Here is a 25,117-nt window from a genome sequence, read left to right as displayed (position 1 = left end):
CAATCGGGAGTTGTTGGCCATGAAGTGGGTATTTGAGGAGTGGCGTCATTGGCTCGAGGGTGCTAAGCATCGTGTGGTGGTCTTGACTGATCACAAAAATCTGATGTATCTCGAGTCTGCTAAACGCCTGAATCCTAGACAGGCCCGTTGGTCATTGTTTTTCTCCCGTTTTGACTTTGTGGTCTCGTATTTACCAGGTTCAAAGAATGTGAAGGCTGATGCTCTTTCAAGGAGCTTTGTGCCTGACTCTCCTGGAGTCTCAGAGCCAGCTGGTATTCTTAAAGAAGGAGTAATTTTGTCAGCCATTTCTCCGGATTTGCGACGTGTGTTGCAGAGATTTCAGGCTGGTAGACCTGACTCTTGTCCACCTGACAGACTGTTTGTTCCTGATAAATGGACCAGCAGAGTCATTTCCGAGGTTCATTCCTCGGTGTTGGCAGGGCATCCGGGGATTTTTGGCACCAGAGATTTGGTGGCTAGGTCCTTTTGGTGGCCTTCCTTGTCACGGGATGTGCGGTCATTTGTGCAGTCCTGTGGGACTTGTGCTCGAGCTAAGCCTTGCTGTTCTCGTGCCAGCGGGTTGCTCTTGCCCTTGCCTGTCCCGAAGAGGCCTTGGACACACATTTCCATGGATTTCATTTCGGATCTTCTGGTGTCTCAGGGCATGTCTGTCATCTGGGTGGTATGTGATCGCTTTTCCAAGATGGTCCATTTGGTGTCTTTGCCTAAGCTGCCTTCCTCTTCCGATCTGGTTCCTTTATTCTTTCAGAATGTGGTTCGTTTGCACGGCATTCCTGAGAATATCGTGTCTGACAGAGGATCCCAGTTTGTTTCCAGGTTCTGGCGATCCTTTTGTGCTAAGATGGGCATTGATTTGTCGTTTTCGTCTGCCTTTCATCCTCAGACTAATGGCCAAACGGAGCGAACAAATCAGACACTGGAGGCTTATTTGAGGTGTTTTGTTTCTGCAGATCAGGATGATTGCGTGACCTTCTTGCCATTGGCTGAGTTTGCCCTTAATAATCGGGCTAGTTCCGCTACTTTGGTTTCGCCATTTTTCTGCAACTCTGGTTTTCATCCTCGTTTTTCCTCGGGACATGTTGAGCCCTCTGACTGTCCTGGGGTAGATTCTGTGGTGGATAGGTTGCAGCAGATCTGGAATCATGTGGTGGACAACTTAAAGTTGTCACAGGAGAAGGCTCAGCGTTTTGCCAACCGCCGCCGCGGTGTGGGTCCCCGACTTCGTGTTGGGGATTTGGTGTGGCTGTCTTCTCGGTTAGTTCCTATGAAGGTATCCTCTCCTAAATTTAAGCCTCGCTTCATCGGTCCTTATAAGATTTTGGAAATCCTTAATCCAGTGTCCTTTCGCTTGGATCTTCCGGTGTCGTTTGCCATTCACAACGTGTTCCATAGGTCTTTGTTGCGGCGCTACGTTGTGCCTGTGGTTCCTTCTGTTGAGCCTCCTGCTCCGGTGTTGGTTGAGGGCGAGTTGGAGTACGTGGTGGTGAAGATCTTGGATTCTCGTCTCTCCAGACGGAGGCTTCAGTATCTGGTCAAGTGGAAGGGCTATGGTCAGGAGGATAATTCCTGGGTGGTCGCCTCTGATGTTCATGCGGCCGATTTGGTTTGTGCCTTTCACGCTGCTCATCCTGATCGTCCTGGTGGTCTTGGTGAGGGTTCGGTGACCCCTCCTTAAGGGGGGGGTACTGTTGTAAATTGGATTTTTTGGCTCCCTCTTGTGGTCACTAGCAACATGACACTTTGAGTTTCTTTCCTCAGCTTGGTACCCACCTGGCTCGTTAGTCCAGGGGTGTTGCTATTTAAGCTTCCTGGATTTTCAGTCTGGTGCCTGGCATCGTTGTAATCAGTTCCTTTCTGTTTGCTCCTGTCTGCTGGTCCTGGTTCTTGCAAAATAAGCTAAGTCCTGCTTCCTTATTTTTTGGTTATTTGCATTGCTCTTATTTTTGTCCAGCTTGTACTAAATGTGATTCCTGATTTTCTCTGGAAGCTCTAGGGGGCTGATATTCTCCCCCCGGGCCGTTAGACGGTTCGGGGGTTCTTGAATATTCAGCGTGGAAATTTTGATAGGGTTTTTGCTGACCGTATAAGTCATCTTCCTATATTCTGCTATTAGTCAGTGGGCCTCTCTTTGCTAAAAACCTAGTTCATTCTTACGTTTGTCTTTTCTTCTTACCTCACCGTTATTATTTGTTGGGGGCTTGTATCCAACTTTTGGGGTCTTTTCTCTGGAGGCAAGAAAGGTCTATCTTTTCCCTTCTAGGGTTAGTTAGTTCTCCGGCTGGCGCGAGACGTCTAGAACCAACGTAGGTACGTTCCCCGGCTGCTGCTATTTGTGGTGCTAGGATCAGGTATACGGTCAGCCTAGTTACCACTGCCCTATGAGCTGGTTTTTGTGTTTGCAGACTTGGTAATAACTTCTGAGACCCTCTGCCATTGGGGTCATAACACACCCCGCCCCCATAGGCAGACTCTATATTATAATACACCCCCATAGGCAGATTCTATAGTATACTGCACCCCCCATAGACAGACTCTACAGTATAATGCTTCCCCATAGGCAGATTACATAGTATAATGCACCCTGCCCCCATAGGTAGACTCTATATTATAATGAACCCCCAAAGGTAGATTCTACAGTATACAGCACCCCCATAGGCAGACTCTATAGCAAAATGCACTCCCCATAGGCCGACTCGATAGTATATTGCACACACACCCTCCCTATAGGCAGACCCTATAGTATATTTGACACACACCCTCCCCATAGGCAGACTCTATATTATAATGCACACCCCATAGGTATAGTTGATAGTTTATAATGCACCCCCTCCCTATAGGCAGACCCTATAGTATATTACTCACAAACCCTCCCCATAGGTAGACTCTATAGTATATTGCACACACACCCTCAACATAGGCAGACCCTACAGCAAATTGCACACCCATTGTCCCCATAGGCAGACCCTATAGTATATTGCATACACCCTCTCCCCATAGGCAGACTCTGTAGTATACAGCACACCCCATCCCCATAGGCATACCCTATTGGATACTGCACACCCACCCTCCCCATAGGCAGACCCCATAGTATACTGCACACACCCTGCCCATCGGCAGACCCTATATTATGCTGCACACGCCCTCCCTATAGGCAGACCCTATAGTATATTGCACACACCCTCCCCATAGGCAGACCCTATAGTATATTGCACACACACCTTCCCCATGGGCAGACTCTATAGTATAATGCACCCCTCTCATAGACAGACCCTATAGTATATTGCACACACCCTCCCTGTAGGCAGACCCTATAGCAAATTGCGCACACCCACTCCCCATTGGCAGACCCTATAGTATATTGCACACACACTCCCCATAGGCAGACTCTATAGTATATTGCATACATCCCCTCCCCATAGGCAGACTCTATAGTATATTGCACCCCCCTCCCCATAGGCAGATTCTATAGTATATTGCAAACACCCCTCTCCATAGGCAGACCCTATAGCCTATTGCAAACACCTTCCCCTTAGGCAGACTATAGTATATTGCACACACCTTCCCCATAGCCAGACTCTATAGCATATTGCACACACACCCTCGCCATAGGCAGATCCTATAGTATACTGAACACCCACCCTCCCCATATTCAGAACCTATAGCATACTGCACACTCCCTCCCCATAGGCAGACCCTATAGTATACTGCACACCTACCATCCCCATAGGCAGTGTCAGGACTCTGAACATTTTTTATTACCTTTTGTGCATTACTGCCCTTTTCCAAGATGGCATCTTTGGTCTCATGTGCACTGTGTCTTCCTGCTATAAAACTCCACCCCAGCCTTCAGTCTGTGCTAGAGTATTCTGCCTTGCATCCAGCTCCTGACCTCTCGTGACTCCCTGGCTATATAACTGCTCGTGTGAAACTGTGGGGTTATCCTGCTACTCTGCTCTGAGTTCCTGCTGCATACACCAGTTCCAGTAATCCTCCTTCATCTGCTGCTCGTGTTTACTTCCATCTGCATTTGCTGGACATGTAAGCTGTTTCTGCTCTGCAAGAACCTGAGACTGTTACACAGGCCTCCCTGGTTGAGCTAAGATATTATTTGAACTGCCTTATAAGCATATCTATCTGTGTTTTGGGCTAGGCAAGGACTTATTCGTGTCAAGTATCCTCAAGAATAATTGTGCTTCATAGACTTTCTGTGTGATTGCATGTTCCTCTGAAGTTTCCTATAGACTGCTAAGCTGCATTTAATATTTACTCCAAGTGTTGTGGACTTGAGTTTCTCTCTGCACCTGTTTGAATCACCGTGTGATAATATAGACTTTACCACTTATAAAACTGTGTCCTGTAGTTGTCTTGTTCCACGCAAAGAGTCTCCTGAGTTATCCCCTATAATTATTACAGGTAGACCCTATAGTATATTGCACACACACCCTGCCCATAGGCAGACTCTATAATATAATACATCCCCTCCCCATAGGCAGACCCTATAGTATACTGCACACCTACCATCCCCATAGGCAGACCCTATAGTATATTGCACACACACCCTCCCCATAGGCAGACTATAATATAATGCACCCCCTCCCCATATGCAGACCTTACAGTATACTGCACACACCCTCCCCATAGGCAGACCCTATAGTATACTGCACACCCACCATCCCCATAGGCAGACCGTATAGTATATTGCACACACCTCCTCCCCATAGGTAGACTCTATAATATAAAGCATCCCCTTCCCATAGGCAGACCCTATAGTATACTGCACACCTACCATCCCCATAGGCAGACCCTATAGTATATTGCACACGCACCCTCCCCATAAGCAGACCCTATAGCATATTGCATACACACCCTCCACATAGGCAGAGCCTATAGTATATTGCACACACACTCCCCATAGGCGAACTCCATAATATAATGCACCCCCCATAGACAGACTCGATAGTATACTGCACACACCCCTTCCCCATAGGCAGACCCTATAGTATACTGCACACACCCCTTCCCTATTGGCAGACCCTATATTATACTGCACAAACCCCATCCCCATAGGCAGACCCTATAGTATACTGCACACACCCTCCCCATAGGCAGACCCTATAGTATAATGCACGCAACCTCCCCATAGGCAGACCCTATAGTATACTGCACACACCCTCCCCATAGGCAGACCCTATAGTATACTGCACACCCCTTCCCCATAGGCATACCCTATAGGATACTGCACACCCATCATCCCCATAGGAAGACCCTATAGTATACTGCACACACCCTCACCATAGGCTGACCCTATAGTATACTGCACACACCCTCCCCATAGGCAGACAGTCAGACTCTATATAACATAAAGCACCCATTAAAAACAATAAATCCAATACTCACCTCTTTTCCTCCTGGTTCCTCTGCTGCTCTGAGCACCCGCACTCCTCCAGACAGTGGGCGCCGAGCAGTGATGTCATCGCGCCTGCTGTCAGTGTCAGCGTCCGTGATGTCAGATGCTGACAGGGGGATGATGGTTAGAGGGAGCGTAACGCCACCACCCACATCGTGCTCAGGGGCCCCATGGCGGCTGGGCAGCAGTGCAGGGAGATCAATTCTCCTTGCTCTGCCGCACAATGTAATTGTATCGGCGCACTGTGAACACCAGTACAGTTACAGTAACGTAGCTCTGGGTGGGCCCCCTCAGAGCACGGGGCTCGGGGCTACCTCTGTTATGATCCCAGTGGTAGAGGATCTCTGGAATTCCGGCAAGGTCAACAAAAAAAATAGGAACTGCTCTAGGGAGGTGGAAACTGGGCTAACCGCATAACTGATCCTAGCACAACAACTAGAAGTAGCCGGTGAACGTGCCTACGTTGATTCTAGACGTCTCGAGCCAGCCGGAGAACTGACTACCCCTAGAGGGAAAATAAGACCTCACTTGCCTCCAGAGAAATTGAACCCCAAAGATATAGAAAGCCCCCAACAAATAATAATGGTGAGGCAAGAGGAAAACACAAACGCAGAGATGAACTAGATTCAGCAAAGTGAGGCCCACTAGTCTAGATAGGCAGAAAATAGAAAGTGAACTATGCGGTCAGCAAAAAACCCTGCAAAAACATCCACGCTGAATATTTCAAGAACCCCCACACCGACTGACGGTGCGGAGGGGGAATATCAGCACCCTAGAGCTTCCAGCGAGCCAGAAAATCACATATCAAGCAAGCTGGACAAAAACACTGAAAAATGCAAATGATCCAAAGTATTCAAAATGGACTTAGCTTTTCTTGCATGAGACAGACGGAAAGGAATCAGGAGGAAACCTTATAGGACTGGATACAACGATGCCAGGCAAGAGACTGAGTCCAGAGGAGACCTAAATAGGGAACACCCGCTGCTTAGGCCTCTTTCACACTTCAGTTGTGTGGCGTCAGTTGGGTCCGACATCGTGGCGGATCGACGGATCCGTCAAATTTGGTGCAAAAACGGTTCTAACGGATCCGTTTTTTAAACGGATCAGCTGCCCTGATCCGTTAAAAAAACGGATCCGTTACAACCGTTGCGACCGTTTTTACGTCCGTTTTAACCGTTTTTTGACGGATCCGTTTTTAAAAAGGGGAGGATTTCAATGTGATTGGCTACTGGAAACTACTGGAAAACTATATATAGCGTGTATTTACACCACATCTTTGAAAGGTTGTAGAGAAAGTGGCAGAAATGGAAGGAGTCCTGGCGAACATTGCAAAGATCTATGCGGATTTTACTTTTGAGGCAAATCAGTTGGCAGTCAGCGTTCGAGAAAGGGAGGAACGAAGACTGCGAATCCTACGGCAGCGGCAGAAGAGAAGGCTGTGGATCCATCCCATCACAGCACAACGTATGACCCGTGGTGTTTATTCCACGCTTTACATGGAACTAAGGGAAAACCCTCAAAAGTTCTTCAATTATGTGAGGATGAGAGCTGAAAATTTCGAATTTTTAGTGGGCTATGTGGAAGACTGTATACGGAGACAAGACACCCAGATGCGATTCTCAATATCACCAGCAGAGCGTCTCATGGTGACTATTCGGTAAGTAATTTTTTTATTAAATGATTCTCATTCATCAGACTTATAACTGTGTTGTTTTTTTTTTAATTTTTTTATTAAGTATTGTCTTTTCGTTTTGTTAACAGATTCCTTGCAACTGGAGAGTCGTTCTCATCCCTCCATTTTCAATTTCGACTTGGGATATCCACAATCTCAGGGATCATCAGAGAGACCTGCCGGGCATTGTGGGAGTGCCTACAAGTGGAATACATCCCAGAGCCATCACAGGAGAGGTGGCTGGAGATCGCCCAAATTTTTCAACAAATTTGCCAGTTTCCAAATTGTGTTGGAGCAGTTGATGGAAAGCACATAAGGATCGTCAAACCTTCAGGCTCTGGATCACAGTTTTATAACTATAAGAAGTATTTCTCTATTGTGTTGATGGCCATAGCAGACGCACAATGCAAGTTCATCGCTGTGGATATCGGTGCGTATGGCCGTGCAAATGATTCACAAATCTTTAAAAATTCAACAATGGGGCGCCGTTTATATGGAGAGACATTTGATTTTCCGCCCCCTAGACCTCTCCCTGGAACCACCGGTCCACCGTTACCATTTGTTTGCGTTGGAGATGATGCCTTCCAGCTTTCCCCACATTTGCTTAAACCCTTTGGAAGTACTGGACTGACCCAGAGGAAGAAAATTTTCAATTACCGTTTAACCAGAGCACGCAGAGTAGTGGAATGTGCCTTTGGCATCCTAACTGCCAAATGGAGAGTGCTACTAACTGCCATTAAACTGCAGACTGAAACTGTCGATGATGTGGTCAAAGCTTGCGTTGTCCTGCATAATTTTGTTCTATCAAAAGAACAAGTTTCCCTGGAGGATAATGTTTCAGAAAGCACCTTACGGGATTACCAAAACCCCACTTTTCGCAGTCCAGTAGCAGTCTGCAGAATGCGGGACAGTTTTGCAGACTACTTCATGTGTCCTGCAGGATCAGTTGACTGGCAGTATGAAATGGTGTAAAAAAAAAATTTCTTTTTATACTTGTAAAAATAACAATTTTTGTTTGCATACAAAATCTTTGTACTTTAGTGCTGCATTGTATGTTTTGCAACGGTACCCTTTAAGCACTGTTATTGTTACTATTGCCATAACCTTGGTGACTTAAAAAATTAATAAAAAAAAAAAGAAACACAATAAAATTGTTTTTAAACCAAAAAAACTGTTTATTGACTTTTACAGATTCTCATAGTTTGGGGTGGAGATAGTAGCGGAGGGGCTGACAGGCGGCCGGACCACGTCGAGAGTGGGGGACAGGACATCACGGGGAGGAACAGAAGTGGAATGGGTGGTAAAAACATGAGGTTGTGTAGAGAGTTGAGGTGCAGATGTGGTGTGTGTGAGGTATGAAGGTGTTGCTGGGATTGATAATGGAGAAGTTAAAGGGGAAGAATGGAAGGGGGACGTTAAAAACTGGGAAAGACTAAGGGGGGAAGGAACAAATGACGAAGGAGTAGAATGGACGGGAGGAGGACGTACAGGAGGAGGAGGACGGATGGGAGGATAGACGGCGACTTGAGAGGGGAAAGGTGTTGACACATGAGGGGTAGGTGCAGGGGCATGGGATATCGCCTGCGCTAGAGCTGTGAGGCAGCCTTGCATCACATGCATCTGCAGGTCAGGAGTTAGATTTTCCATGTGCCTGAGGACCGACTGAAAAAAGCAGTGTCTTGGTGACTGGTTTGCTTCTGATTGCATCCTATCAAGACGACTGCTGAGTTCAAGTATGCTTTTGTTAAGCATATTGTACCCAGCAGACGTTTGCTCAGTCAAAAGCTTGATGGCACTGTGAAAGGATGCATTCAGCTGCAAAAAGTCAGGCGCATAGCTCCTTTCCTGACCTCTCTGGCGCTGCCGTCCTGACCACAAAGTTGGTCTAGATGTTGCGGCAGTGGCAGAGGGGTGGGGTAAAGGGAACTCTAACTCATCACCTGCAGCTTCAAGTGACGAAGTCCGCCCTGCTGCTCCAGCGCTGGTGGATGAGGCTGAGGGATCAAACAAAAGGGAAGGTGCAGAAACAGAGGGGGCGACGTGGTCCCCGGTGGCGGACTCTCGAGGGATCGCTCCAGAGGGCTGCAACTCTGATGCAGGCTCCCGAGTGCTGCAGAAAGTGCTGTTAAAGAAGAAGAAAAACAAATTAGTATTTTGATATTACAATTGTCCTTGCTGCAAAAAAAATTGAAGGTTTTACACATTTTTACAGTTTTACTGAAAATGTGGTGTTGAATATTTACCTTCTGCTCAGCAGCGTCGACCGGAGGAACGACAGGGCTCTTGCATGTTTGTATCTGCTCCTGCGTCCTCTAGATCCACTCGGGGCCTGCATCTCCTTATTAAACTCCCTCTTGAAGCGATCCCTGATTGACCGCCACCGCACGATAATCCTGTTACCTGGAAAGAGATAGCAAAAATTGGTTACTATACACCACATTAAATCATGCTAAAATAAGGTTATGAATTGTGAATACTTACGCGCTAGATCCTGGGCCCCAGCATCGAGTTCCTCCCAGTTATCCATAACAGCACTGCACACTTCCTCCCATAGCCGTCGGGTGATTAACTGGTCAGCATGGCGGCGGTCCGACATGTTCCACAGCGGCTCCCGACTTTGTACTGCTTCGATGAGGGTGTTCACATCAATGCCCTCCTCTTCATCATCTTTTTCGGGAGCACGCTGTGAAGCCTACGAAAAATATAAGAATAAAAAGGGAAAGATTACAACACATGAATTTTACATTTGACTAAACACAAAAACAAAAAGGAACTTACTCTTCGGCGACCGCCGCGATTAGCATTCCGACGACTATGGGAGGTGCTTTGAGGAACTCTATGTCGAGCCCCGGATTGTGAAGACTAATAAAAAAAAAATAAATAAATAAAATTAATAATTTTCTTTGATCGAGGCATATGTATTGTGTGTGCTGTGCTGAATGTTTGTGTTGGGTGTATTGCATTGTATGTGAGGATCGGTCTGTTCAAAACTTACACTATGCGCTCCCGCTCCTTGTCTTTCTCCACCCTGTCCGTCTCCTTCTGTCAGGGCCGGACTGGGACTAAAATTCAGCCCTGGCATTTGAAGTTACACAGGCCCACTTGTCACATGGTGACTGTATAATATCTTTGTACACTTGTAGGCAGGGCCGGTTTTAGGCAAAGTGGGGCCCTAGGCAAAGTTTAAAATGGGTCCCCAAATGCTAACATATTGCACATCACACAGAAGCCTTTCTGTTGTATTTACGTGCGCTGAGTTCAGGCCGCTAAACGAGTTTGATCGACAATACTGAAGTTGTTCAACGCTTGTTTCCCGGCCTCTTTCCACCAGCTGAGGAATAATGATGAGACAGAACGATCACTAATAGATCACCATACAGTATCATGTTTTCAGCAGCACATCTACAGTTTACACTGGCAATGTGCTGCTGACAACAAGGCTTTTTGTTCCAGCAAAAACAATCCGAATATGCAGCATTTTACTTGTTTAGTAAAATACACCCCATAGTCCTCCATATATTATAATGTGCTCCATAGTCCTCCATATAGTATAATACACTCCCTATAGTCCTCCATATATTATAATGTGCTCCATAGTCCTCCATATAGTATAATACACTCCCTATAGTCCTCCATATATTAAAATACACTGCTCAGTCCTCCACATAGTATAATACACTCCTCATAGTCCTCCATATAGCATAATACAATCCTCATAGTCCTCCATATAGCATAATACAATCCTCATAGTGCTCCATATAGTATAATGCACCGCCACAGTCATCCATGTAGTACAATTCACTTCCCATAGTATAATGCACCCCATAGTTCTTCATATAGTATAACGTATTCCCCATAGTCCTCGATACAGTATAATGCAGCCCACATATAGTATAATGCAGCCACCCCAGAGTATAATGCAGCCACCCCAGAGTATAATGCAGCCACCCCAGAGTATAATGCAGCCACCCCACAGAGTATAATGCAGCCACCCCAGAGTATGTAACCCCCATAGAATATAATACAGCCCACCTCCCCATAATATATAATGTAGCCCCCCATAGAATATAATGCAGCCCCCCATAGTATATAACGCAGCCTCCCCCATAGAATATAATATACCCCCACAATAGTATATAACACAGCCACGTAGTACATAACATGGCCTCCCCCATAGAATATAATATACTCCCCATAGTATATAGCAAAGCCCGCATATTATATAGCACAAACCGCATAGTATACAGCACAGCCTGCATACTATAGCACAGCTCGCGTAGTAGATAACACAGCCCACACAGCAGTATTCAGCACAGACCACACAGTAGTATACAGCACAGCCCACGTAGAAGTATACAGCACAGTCCACACAGTAGTATACAGCACAGCCCACAGAGTAATATATACAGCACAGCCCACAAAGTAATATATACAGCACAGCCCACAGAGAACTATATAAAGCACAGCCCAGAGTACTATATACAGCACAGCCCAGAGTACTATATAAAGCACAGCCCAGAGAGTACTATATACAGCACAGCCCAGAGAGTACTATATACAGCACAGCCCAGAGAGTACTATATACAGCACAGCCCACAGAGTACTATATACAGCACAGCCCACAGAGTACTATATACAGCACAGCCCACAGAGTACTATATACAGCACAGCCCACAGAGAACTATATACAGCACACAGTAGTATACAGCACAGAGCACAGCCCACAGAGAACTATATACAGCCCACAGTAGTATACAGCACAGAGCACAGCCCACAGAGAACTATATACAGCACAGAGCACAGCCCACAGAGAACTATATACAGCCCACAGTAGCATACAGCACAGAGCACAGCCCACAGATAACTATATACAGCCCAGAGGAGTATACAGCACAGAGCACAACCCACAGAGAACTATATACAGCACAGAGCACAGCCCACAGAGAACTATATACAGCCCACAGTAGCATACAGCACAGAGCACAGCCCACAGATAACTATATACAGCCCACAGTAGTATACAGCACAGAGCACAGCCCACAGAGAACTATATACAGCACAGAGCACAGCCCACAGAGAACTATATACAGCCCACAGTAGCATACAGCACAGAGCACAGCCCACAGATAACTATATACAGCCCACAGTAGTATACAGCACAGAGCAGAGCCCACAGAGAGCTATATACAGCCCACAGTAGTATACAGCACAGAGCACAGCCCACAGAGAACTATATACAGCCCACAGCAGTATACAGCACAGCGCACAGCCCACAGAGAACTATATATAGCACAGAGCACACAGTAGTATACAACACAGAGCACAGCCCACAGAGAGCTATATACAGCCCACAGCAGTATACAGCACAGAGCACAGCCCACAGAGAACTATATACAGCCCACAGCAGTATACAGCACAGAGCACAGCCCACAGAGAACTATATATAGCACAGAGCACACAGTAGTATACAGCACAGAGCACAGCCCACAGAGAGCTATATACAGCCCACAGCAGTATACAGCACAGAGCACAGCCCACAGAGAACTATATACAGCCCACAGTAGTATACAGCACAGAGCACAGCCCACAGAGAACTATATACAGCCCACAGCAGTATACAGCACAGCGCACAGCCCACAGAGAACTATATATAGCACAGAGCACACAGTAGTATACAGCACAGAGCACAGCCCACAGAGAGCTATATACAGCCCACAGCAGTATACAGCACAGAGCACAGCCCACAGAGAACTATATACAGCCCACAGTAGTATACAGCACAGAGCACAGCCCACAGAGAACTATATACAGCCCACAGCAGTATACAGCACAGAGCACAGCCCACAGAGAACTATATACAGCCCACAGCAGTATACAGCACAGAGCACAGCCCACAGAGAACTATATACAGCCCACAGTAGTATACAGCACAGAGCACAGCCCACAGAGAACTATATATAGCACAGAGCACACAGTAGTATACAGCACAGAGCACAGCCCACAGAGAACTATATACAGCCCACAGCAGTATACAGCACAGAGCACAGCCCACAGAGAGCTATATACAGCCCACAGCAGTATACAGCACAGAGCACAGCCCACAGAGAACTATATACAGCCCACAGCAGTATACAGCACAGAGCACAGCCCACAGAGAACTATATATAGCACAGAGCACACAGTAGTATACAGCACAGAGCACAGCCCACAGAGAGCTATATACAGCCCACAGCAGTATACAGCACAGAGCACAGCCCACAGAGAACTATATACAGCCCACAGTAGTATACAGCACAGAGCACAGCCCACAGAGAACTATATACAGCCCACAGCAGTATACAGCACAGAGCACAGCCCACAGAGAACTATATACAGCCCACAGCAGTATACAGCACAGAGCACAGCCCACAGAGAACTATATATAGCACAGAGCACACAGTAGTATACAGCACAGAGCACAGCCCACAGAGAGCTATATACAGCCCACAGCAGTATACAGCACAGAGCACAGCCCACAGAGAGCTATATACAGCCCACAGCAGTATACAGCACAGAGCACAGCCCACAGAGAACTATATACAGCCCACAGCAGTATACAGCACAGAGCACAGCCCACAGAGAACTATATACAGCCCACAGCAGTATACAGCACAGAGCACAGCCCACAGAGAATTATATACAGCCCACAGCAGTATACAGCACAGAGCACAGCCCACAGAGAACTATATACAGCCCACAGCAGTATACAGCACAGAGCACAGCCCACAGAGAACTATATACAGCCCACAGCAGTATACAGCACAGAGCACAGCCCACAGAGAACTATATACAGCCCACAGCAGTATACAGCACAGAGCACAGCCCACAGAGAACTATATACAGCCCACAGCAGTATACAGCACAGAGCACAGCCCACAGAGAGCTATATACAGCCCACAGTAGTATACAGCACAGAGCACAGCCCACAGAGAACTATATACAGCCCACAGTAGTATACAGCACAGAGCACAGCCCACAGAGAGCTATATACAGCCCACAGCAGTATACAGCACAGAGCACAGCCCACAGAGTACTATATACAGCCCACAGTAGTATACAGCACAGAGCACAGCCCACAGAGAGCTATATACAGCCCACAGCAGTATACAGCACAGAGCACAGCCCACAGAGAATTATATACAGCCCACAGCAGTATACAGCACAGAGCACAGCCCACAGAGAACTATATACAGCCCACAGTAGTATACAGCACAGAGCACAGCCCACAGAGAACTATATACAGCCCACAGCAGTATACAGCACAGAGCACAGCCCACAGAGAACTATATACAGCCCACAGTAGTATACAGCACAGAGCACAGCCCACAGAGAACTATATACAGCCCACAGCAGTATACAGCACAGAGCACAGCCCACAGAGAACTATATACAGCCCACAGCAGTATACAGCACAGAGCACAGCCCACAGAGAACTATATACAGCACACATCTCTTCTCTTCCTCCCCTCACCTCCTCCGAGAATAGCCCCACAGTCCAGAAAAAAAAAAAACTCTCCTCACCTCTCCTCGTGCCCAGCGTTGCTTCCTGGTTCCTGCTCCTGTCTCAGCAGCTGCAGTCTGCCCGGGACACAGCAGGTGCGCGATGATATGACATCATCGCGCACCCGCAGTGTCAGAGGCAGAGCGGGGAATGATGGGAGAGGAGCGTCTGTAGACGCTCTCTCCTCCATCATTGCATTCAACTGTACCGGCGTCTATACGCCGGTATAGTTGAATGCGACGGCGGGGGCGGCGGATTGAGCGGCCCACCACTGGCACCGGCCCTTCTGGCATTTGCCAGAAGTGCCCTATGGCCAGTCCGGCCCTGCCTTCTGTAACCCCCTCTGCTTCATATTCCTGTGAATACAGAACACATAAAGGGTTAAAAAACAATGACCATAGTTGTATCACAAAAAAATATTTGAGAGCGAAAAAAAACAAAAATTCACCTCAGTTTGCTGTTGGTGTGCTGGGGGGCTCTCAGAAGAAGACATTATGGTCTTGTGTGAATCTTGGGTTGTTCAGTCCGTACCTCTTGGTCCCAAGTATCTGTAAGTATACAGACAGTTCTAAGCTACTATACAAAAGGATAGATGCAGCTGTAGGATTTAACACTTACATCTTTTTAAAAAACTTTTAGATTTCCTCCAACACAAAATGAAAAATTTTTTTCTAACCGTCATACTTTATATGGTAGATATGCTTTATGCACAAGCTGCCAAACCCTCTAGCCCTGTTTCCCCACCAAAAAAAAAACCCCAATAACCCTTTACAGCAACAACAAAACTGAAATTGATATGCGCAATGCGCATGTTGGTAAAACCCACCTAAACAAAGTTTCACCTTATCAAAAATGTTCCTCATTCGAAATTAAAATACCAATTCCAAAAATTGTTAATTATGATTACCCTACAGTTTGTTTTTTCTAAAACCGGAAAACATATTCTATACCCAAGATTTGCATTACACATTTATATATATAACCTTTACTACAGGTTTACCCAATATTACCTTTATCTTGAAATGAGACTACTGACAGTTTTGTGCAATTTTTATTACTATTTTTTTTTTAATTTATTTTTTTTAATGGTACAGTAGGAGCTACACTGCTCTTTATTTGAAATACTATTACATTTTGGAGAACAACAAAAATGCAGAACACATCACACATCATTTATACACACACACAAATCACATTTTACACCTCAGCTATTAAAAATAGCAGCATAGTATGAAAAACATATAAACAGGGCAGGCAGGCGCACGCACGCACACAAGCACGCACGCACACAAGCACGCACACAAGCACGCACACAAGCAAGCACGCACGCACACAAGCAAGCACGCACGCACACAAGCACGCACGCACACAAGCACGCACACAAGCAAGCACGCACGCACACAAGCACGCACGCACGCACACAAGCACGCACACAAGCACGCACGCACACAAGCAAGCACGCACGCACACAAGCACGCACACAAGCACGCACGCTGGATGGCAGTACTCACATGGCTGTCTCAGGCAGGGTCTGGCTTGCAGGGCCTCTCTGGCTGGCTGGCAAAGTCTTGCTGGCAGAGTGTCTCTGGCTTGCAGGGCCTCTCTGGCTGGATGGCAGAGCCTGGCTGGTTGGGTCTTGGGTCTTGCTGGTTGGGTCTTGGGTCTTGCTGGCTGGGTCTGGCTGGGTCTCTCTGGCATGGAAGGGTCTCTCTTGCTGGCTGGTACATTTGGGAATGACCTGTCCTCTTTATATAGTTTTTGGGTTGTCTGGGCAAAGTTGCAACTTTTTGGAGCATACTCAATCAAAAAAAGCGGATTGAGGCGACGGATCCGCCAAAAAACGGATCGCGACGGATCCGTCACCCTTAGGCGCCCATTCTTAAAAAAGGCGGACGTGACGGATCCGTCGCGTTCCGCCTTTTAGGCGGCGCAAAAAAACGTTACAAAGTCCGTCAATGTCTAGACAACGTCCGCCAAATATCGACGGATCCGTCGCATGGCGGATGGAACGGACGACCATCCGCCACAATCCGTCTCTAATGCAACTCAATGGGAAAATAGCGGATCCGCCAAAAAAAAATGACGGATCCGTCATTTCACGAAATTGACGGTTTTTGACTGACGCCGAAAGACTGAAGTGTGAAAGAGGCCTTAATGACCCAGCTGGAGCCCAGGCCTGCAACAAGACATGCCTAACACAGTACCATTAGTGACCACCAGAGGGAGCCCAGAAACACAGTTCACAACAGTACCCCCCCCCCCCTTGAGGAGGGGTCACCGAACCCTCACCAAGACCCCCAGGGCGATCAGGATGAGCAGCGTGAAAGGCACGAACCAAATCAGTCGCATGAACATCAGAGGCGACAACCCAGGAATTATCCTCCTGACCATAGCCTTTCCACTTAACTAAATACTGAAGTCTCCGTCTAGAGATATGAGAATCCAAAATCTTCTCCACCACGTACTCCAACTCGCCCTCAACCAAAACCGGGGCAGGAGGCTCAACAGCAGGAACCATAGGCACCACGTACCGCCGCAACAAGGACCTATGGAACACATTATGAATAGCAAATGACGCTGGAAGGTCCAAGCGAAAAGACACCGGGTTAAGGATTTCCAAAATCTTATAAGGACCGATAAAGCGAGGCTTAAACTTAGGAGAGGAGACCTTCAAAGGAACATGCCGAGAAGACAACCAAACCAAATCCCCAACACGAAGTCGGGGACCCACACCGCGGCGGCGGTTGGCAAAACGCTGGGCCTTCTCCTGTGACAATTTCAAATTGTCCACCACATGGTTCCAAATCCGCTGCAACCTATCCACCACAGAATCAACCCCAGGACAGTCAGAAGGTTCAACCTGACCCGAGGAGAAACGAGGATGAAAACCAGAGTTGCAGAAAAAGGGTGAAACCAAAGTGGCAGAACTAGCCCGATTATTAAGGGCAAACTCGGCCAGTGGCAAAAAGGTAACCCAGTCGTCCTGATCAGCAGAAACAAAACATCTTAAATAAGTCTCCAACGTCTGATTAGTTCGCTCGGTCTGGCCATTAGTCTGAGGATGAAAAGCCGACGAAAAAGACAAATCAATACCCATCCTAGCACAAAAGGATCGCCAGAATCTGGACACAAACTGGGATCCTCTGTCAGACACAATATTCTCAGGGATGCCGTGAAAACGAACCACATTCTGAAAGAACAAAGGCACCAAATCAGAGGAGGAAGGCAACTTAGGCAAGGGCACCAAATGGACCATTTTAGAAAAACGATCGCACACCACCCAGATGACAGACATCTTCCGAGATACCGGAAGATCCGAAATGAAATCCATGGAAATGTGCGTCCAAGGCCTCTTCGGGATAGGTAAGGGCAAAAGCAACCCGCTGGCACGAGAACAGCAAGGCTTAGCCCGAGCACAAATCCCACAGGACTGCACAAACGAACGCACATCCTGCGACAAGGAAGGCCACCAAAAGGACCTAGCCACCAAATCTCTGGTACCGAAAATCCCAGGATGCCCCGCCAACACCGAGGAATGAACCTCAGAAATAACTCTGCTGGTCCATCTGTCAGGGACAAACAGTCTCTCCGGTGGGCAACGATCAGGCCTATCAGCCTGAAATTTCTGCAGCACTCGTCGCAAATCTGGGGAAATGGCAGACAAAATCACTCCCTCTCTGAGAACACCAACCGGCTCCGAGACTCCAGGAGAGTCAGGCACAAAACTCCTAGAAAGTGCATCAGCCTTCACGTTCTTCGAACCAGGCAGGTACGAGACCACAAAGTCAAAACGGGAGAAAAACAACGACCAACGAGCCTGTCTAGGATTCAGGCGCTTGGCAGACTCGAGATAAATAAGATTTTTATGATCAGTCAAGACCACCACACAATGTTTAGCTCCCTCGAGCCAATGTCGCCACTCCTCAAATGCCCACTTCATAGCCAACAACTCCCGATTACCAACATCATAGTTCCGCTCAGCAGGCGAAAATTTTCTTGAAAAGAAGGCGCATGGCTTCATCACGGAGCCATCAGAACTTCTTTGCGACAAAACGGCCCCTGCACCAATCTCCGAAGCATCAACTTCAACCTGGAAGGGAAGAGAGACATCCGGCTGGCACAGGACTGGCGCTGAAGTAAACCGACGCTTCAGCTCCCGAAAGGCCTCCACGGCCGCAGTAGACCAATTAGCAACATCAGAACCCTTCTTGGTCATATCCGTCAAAGGTTTAACCACGCTAGAAAAATTAGCGATAAAATGACGGTAAAAATTAGCAAAGCCCAAGAACTTCTGCAGGCTCTTAACAGACGTGGGCTGAGTCCAGTCATGAATGGCACGGACCTTGACTGGGTCCATCTCCACAGTAGAAGGGGAAAAAATAAAACCCAAAAAAGAAACCTTCTGTACCCCAAAGATACATTTTGAACCCTTCACAAATAAAGCATTCTCACGCAGAACCTGAAACACCATCCTGACCTGGTTCACATGGGACTCCCAATCATCAGAAAAAACCAAAATATCATCCAGATAAATAATCATAAATTTATCCAGATATTTCTGGAAGATGTCATGAAGGACTGAAACACAGAAGGAGCATTAGAGAGTCCAAAAGGCATCACCAGGTACTCAAAATGACCCTCGGGCGTATTAAATGCTGTTTTCCATTCATCTCCCTGCTTTATGCGCACAAGGTTATACGCACCGCGAAGATCTATCTTGGTGAACCAACTGGCACCCTTAATCCGAGCAAACAAATCAGACAACAATGGCAAAGGATACTGAAATTTCACCGTGATCTTATTCAGAAGACGATAATCTATACAAGGTCTCAAAGACCCGTCTTTCTTGCCCACAAAAAAGAATCCTGCACCAAGAGGAGAAGAGGATGGGCGAATATGTCCCTTCTCCAAAGACTCCTTTATATAACTCCGCTCGCGGCATGCTCTGGCACAGATAAATTAAAGAGTCGTCCCTTAGGAAATTTACTACCAGGAATCAAATCTATAGCACAATCACAGTCCCTATGAGGAGGAAGGGCACTGGACCTGGGTTCATCAAATACATCCTGATAGTCTGACAAAAACTCAGGGATCTCAGAAGGAGTAGAAGAAGCAATAGACACCAATGGAGAATCGCCATGAATCCCCTGACAACCCCAACTTGACACAGTCATAGCTTTCCAATCTAAAACTGGATTATGGGCCTGTAACCATGGCAGACCCAAAACAACAACATCATGCATTTTATGCAGTACCAGAAAACGAATCACCTCCTGATGTACAGGAGTCATGCACATGGTCACTTGCGTCCAATACTGAGGTTTATTCTCTGCCAATGGCGTAGCATCAATTCCTCTAAGAGGAATAGGATTTTCCAAAGGCTCCAGGACAAAACCACAGCGCCTGGCAAACGACAAATCCATCAGACTCAGAGCAGCACCAGAATCTACAAAAGCCATAGCTGAGTAAGAAGATAATGAACAAATTAAAGTCACAGACAAAATAAACGTAGGCTGAAAAGTACTAATGGCGACAGGATTAACAACAATTTTTTTTAAGCGCTTAGAGCATGCTGAGATAACATGTGTTGAATCACCACAGTAAAAACACAACCCATTTTGACGTCTATGATTTTGCCGCTCGGCTCTGGTCAGAATTCTGTCACATTGCATAGAATCAGGTGACCGTTCAGACAGCACTGCCAAAGGATTAGCAGATTTGCGCTCCCGCAAATGTCGATCAATTTGAATGGCCAGAGCCATTGAATCATTCAGACCTGTAGGGATAGGAAACCCCACCATCACATTCTTAATGGCTTCAGAAAGACCATTTCTGAAATTTGCGGCCAGGGCACACTCATTCCATTGAGTAAGCACGGACCATTTCCGAAATTTTTGACAATACACCTCAGCTTCGTCCTGACCTTGAGAGATAGCCAGCAACATCTTTTCAGCCTGACTTTCAAGATTAGGCTCCTCATAAAGCAAACCAAGTGCCAGAAAAAACGCATCAACATTCACCAATGCAGGATCTCCTGGCACCAGAGAGAAGGCCCAATCTTGAGGGTCGCCGCGCAAGAAGGAGATAACAATCTTAACTTGCTGAGCGGAATCACCAGAGGAACGAGGTTTCAGAGACAGAAACAATTTGCAATTATTCCTAAAATTCAGGAACTTAGATCTATCTCCAAAAAACGGCTCAGGAATAGGTATTTTTGGTTCAGACATAGGGCTATGGATAACAAAATCCTGAATGCTTTGCACCCTAGCAGCAAGCTGATCCACACTAGAAGTCAGAGTCTGGACATTCATATCTGCAGCAGAGCTCAAGCCACTCAGAGAAAAAGGGGATGGAAGAAGCTAGGCGAACTGCAGCAACACAAAAAAAAACAAAAAAACTCAGAACTTCTTTTTAATCCCGCTTCTGCGATGCAATAAACATTTTCTTTTGGCCTGGCATTCTGTTATGATCCCAGTGGTAGAGGATCTCTGGAATTCCGGCAAGGTCAACAAAAAAAATAGGAACTGCTCTAGGGAGGTGGAAACTGGGCTAACCGCATAACTGATCCTAGCACAACAACTAGAAGTAGCCGGTGAACGTGCCTATGTTGATTTTAGACGTCTCGAGCCAGCCGGAGAACTGACTACCCCTAGAGGGAAAATAAGACCTCACTTGCCTCCAGAGAAATTGAACCCCAAAGATATAGAAAGCCCCCAACAAATAATAACGGTGAGGCAAGAGGAAAACACAAACGCAGAGATGAACTAGATTCAGCAAAGTGAGGCCCACTAGTCTAGATAGGCAGAAAATAGAAAGTGAACTATGCGGTCAGCAAAAAACCCTGCAAAAACATCCACGCTGAATATTTCAAGAACCCCCACACCGACTGACGGTGCGGAGGGGGAATATCAGCACCCTAGAGCTTCCAGCGAGCCAGAAAATCACATATCAAGCAAGCTGGACAAAAACAATGAAAAATGCAAATGATCCAAAGTATTCAAAACGGACTTAGCTTTTCTTGCATGAGACAGACGGAAAGGAATCAGGAGGAAACCTTATAGGACTGGATACAACGATGCCAGGCAAGAGACTGAGTCCAGAGGAGACCTAAATAGGGAACACTCGCTGCTTAATGACCCAGCTGGAGCCCAGGCCTGCAACAAGACATGCCTAACACAGTACCGTTAGTGACCACCAGAGGGAGCCCAGAAACACAGTTCACAACATACCTCCCCTTCTGCCCCCCAGTAGCTATGCTACTGAATAGAATAAACAAATAGATAAATGCTAGAAAAAGTAGATCGGGCTTACCAGTCTCCCGCCAATTAAGCCTCATGCATATTCACTGCATTGACTGGCATATTATTCTCCTGCCCTGCAGAGCATTTCACCTTTACCTGTATACTATCCTCTGTCCAGCAGAGCATTTAACCTATAATTCTATACTATTTTCTGTCCTGCAGAGCATCTCACCTATAATTCTGTATTATTCTTCTGCCCTGCAGAGCATCTCACGTATACCTGCATACTATCCCTCTGTCCTGCATTTCACCTATAACTCTCTACTGTTTTCCTGTGGGTATTCATGTCTGTGGGCAATTTTCTTTGGCCATTTTTCACATATCATGTGAACATCCTTACCTTGCACCTCAAATATCATGGATCTGAAACTTTGTGATGCTGCAATTGGCAATTTTCTGTGTGGACAATTTTCCGTGTGAGAAATTTTCCGTGTGAGCAATTTTCCGTGTGGACAATTTTCCATGTGGGCAATTTTCCGTGTAAGCAATTTTACATGTGGACAATTTTCCGTGTGAACAATTTTCCATGTGGGCAATTTTCCATGTGGGCAATTTTCCGTGTAAGCAATTTTCCATGTGGGCAATTTTCCGTGTGAGCAATTTTCCTGTGGCACTTAACTCCTTATATCCCATGATGCCACAAACCTTATCTGGCCATTTATCACAGAATAAGCCATTGAAAATGTCACATTTGGGTTTGCTGTATAATGATTCCATGACACATTTAGTATCAAGTTAACATTCGCTACATCTATAGGTTCACATGGGAGCTGAAAACATGGAACTGTATGATTTTTTTTAATCCAAAAATATGTTGGAAATGTATACATACATGCAGCTGCTCCATCAAGGTGTAATGATGTTACATGGTGACCTTGATAAGAAAGTTGTTAAAAATCCAACTAGTTCTGATTTTTGCTGCTTGCTTGGTCTAAAGTCCCCTAGGGGCCTCAATGTGACCCCATTCACCTGCATTACGTTGCAATGTAGTAGAGGCATAGACTGATTTCTGGCTACATGACCAAAGTCGCCATCTAGCCCCAGCCTTGTAAGATTGATACCATTAATTTTCCACTAAGACGAATATCATAGAGAATTAGTTACATGTTACATAATGTAAAATTAGAGTCAAGAGAAAAGGGAAATGACAAAATAAACTCTAAGTCTTTGGCTTAGTGGATAAACACTCACAAATTCTGAGCGTATACTTTATCAGCATTCAACAAGCTGCTGATTCAAGCACATTGCTGCACTGAAACAGGACGACACAGGAAATGTCACGTAAGTACACCACACCAAGCACTAGATGGCAGTATTTAGATGCAGATAGCTTTCTTGCATATTACATGAGGGCCATTAATCACTTTGGCAGTGTCATTTTCTGCATAATTCAAAGGCACCAGATAAATAGGCTTCTCATAGTACATTTTTTTTTGTTTTAATGTGTTAACTAATGCAGTCTGCACAATGGTGTTGCAGCAAGTGTGAGTGCTGGAAGATAAAGAGCAATGGGTGAAGGTCACGCAGGTGCACTCAATCACACGGATGCTGGAATAAGTTACAGAGCGTAAATAGAGATATACTTCTAAGCAGCGAGCAAGGACAAATAAGAGCAAATATGAGGCAAAACATCGTCTGTTACTTGGCAAAGCAGAATGTGTTGGATGATTTGGTCGATTCGGGCTGATGGGGCCAAAGGGTCAGAAGACATGTGGACTAGCCATTAGTTCTGATACTTTCAGTGGGCGACATGCCCAAATGTGTGTTTGTGAGTATCAAAGTACGTTACAGAATACAGGCCCCAAATAAGACACATAGCGTTACCATGCAAGATATCACATCTAGATATATCTTATGTAGACCCATTCTAGAACATACATAAAGCTCACCATTAAAGTTAGCATACAGTTCTGGGCAAAAGGTTTGACACTGACACAGATTTTGGTTCTCATAAAGTTTCCTACTTGGGATTTTTAGATCTTTTAGGCAGATAGTTCTATGGTTACTGACATTATCAGTATTTCATAAGTTTTTACAGTTCTATTGACAAACGCATCAAGTTTATGTAAGTGTAAGGTGCCCAGGACGGAATCTGTGGGCGAGCTGCTCCTTCTCCACACTCTGGCAATAAGAAGTAGAGGCAGATCTCACAAGTGGAAGCGAAGAATTGCAGGACTACGCTTAGAACTCCCTCTGTTCCCTTGGCTTCTGAAATACCCCATTGGACTGTTTTGATTCCTCCAGAGAGTAGCTGCCTTCATCTTTCTTTTTCATCCTGTACACTACAAACACAACCAGGGCAGCTGCGAACACTCAACCTGCCACGCCACCTGCGATGATTCCTGCAATAAGTTCCTTCCTTTCCATGACCCCATGTGAGGCATCAGAGCTTTCTTCGTCAGAGTTCCCCTCTGCAGAGGACAGGTTCATTCTGCCTTTATTGAGGACTGAATTTGTTGATTCAAAAATTATACCTTCATCTGCTACCCCGGTTGATCCTTCTTCCTTAGAGTCAGAAATCTCATCATTTTCATCGAATAGACACCTGGCTGTGGTGCTTGTGAAGTCGTCATTTCCTGTGTCCTTGGGGAGGTGTTCATCTTCACTTATTACTGGGACAGCCGTTGGGGACATTGATTCTCCTGCCCTTCGTATCCTTGTGTGGACTTCATGAGGCTTTTCAGGTTCAGCAGACATTGGTAGTAGTTACGTGGTGATGACCATCGGGAGGGTGTTCATCCTCAGAAACAGTTGTTGCCTTTTCTCCTCCTTCGGCGTTACTTTCAGGTTTAACCGGGTCAGACAGCTTTGTAGTTTCTTCTTAATTAACACCTAACTCAACAAATGGAGTTGTTGTAGCATGATAATGAGGATGATGATGGTGGTAGAGATGGTGATGAGGATGATGTTCTTCATGTGTGCGAGACTCTTCAGCCACAGTCGTTGTAACCAAGGTCAGTAGATTGTCTAATGTATCCACGGCAGCTTCTTCGTTTTATACATAGGTACTGGTAGCTTCGGAGGTGGTTTCTCCATAAAGAACACCATGCTTTGCTAAGTCTCAGACAGGAGCAGTCAGCTCCTGGGGAACATGATGTAACCCAGGCTCTGTATCAGGTATGTGTGTTGTTCTTCTTGCAGTTAATCTTCCTGAAGAAACTACATCTGTCCGCCTG

General features: G+C 46.2%; 1 protein-coding gene across 1 annotated transcript; it reads right to left on the bottom strand.

The window, feature by feature from the left end:
• Nucleotides 1–8,128: 8,128 nt before the first annotated feature.
• LOC143800204 (uncharacterized) lies at nt 8,129–24,215 on the bottom strand. The gene is made up of 4 exons (XM_077281181.1): nt 24,159–24,215; nt 9,582–9,792; nt 9,344–9,500; nt 8,129–9,222 (listed from the first exon to the last, which is right to left on the bottom strand). The coding sequence occupies exons 1-4, from the start codon at nt 24,213–24,215 to the stop codon at nt 8,286–8,288; spliced, it is 1,362 nt and encodes a 453-aa protein (XP_077137296.1). The 3' UTR covers nt 8,129–8,285.
• Between the last annotated feature and the right edge of the window lie 902 nt (nt 24,216–25,117).

Source organism: Ranitomeya variabilis, chromosome 1, assembly GCF_051348905.1.
Source record: "Ranitomeya variabilis isolate aRanVar5 chromosome 1, aRanVar5.hap1, whole genome shotgun sequence".
Classification (NCBI taxonomy): Eukaryota; Metazoa; Chordata; class Amphibia; order Anura; family Dendrobatidae; genus Ranitomeya; species Ranitomeya variabilis.
The sequence above is the reverse complement of the archived record's forward strand: the minus strand, read 5'-3'. Positions and strand labels throughout refer to the sequence as shown.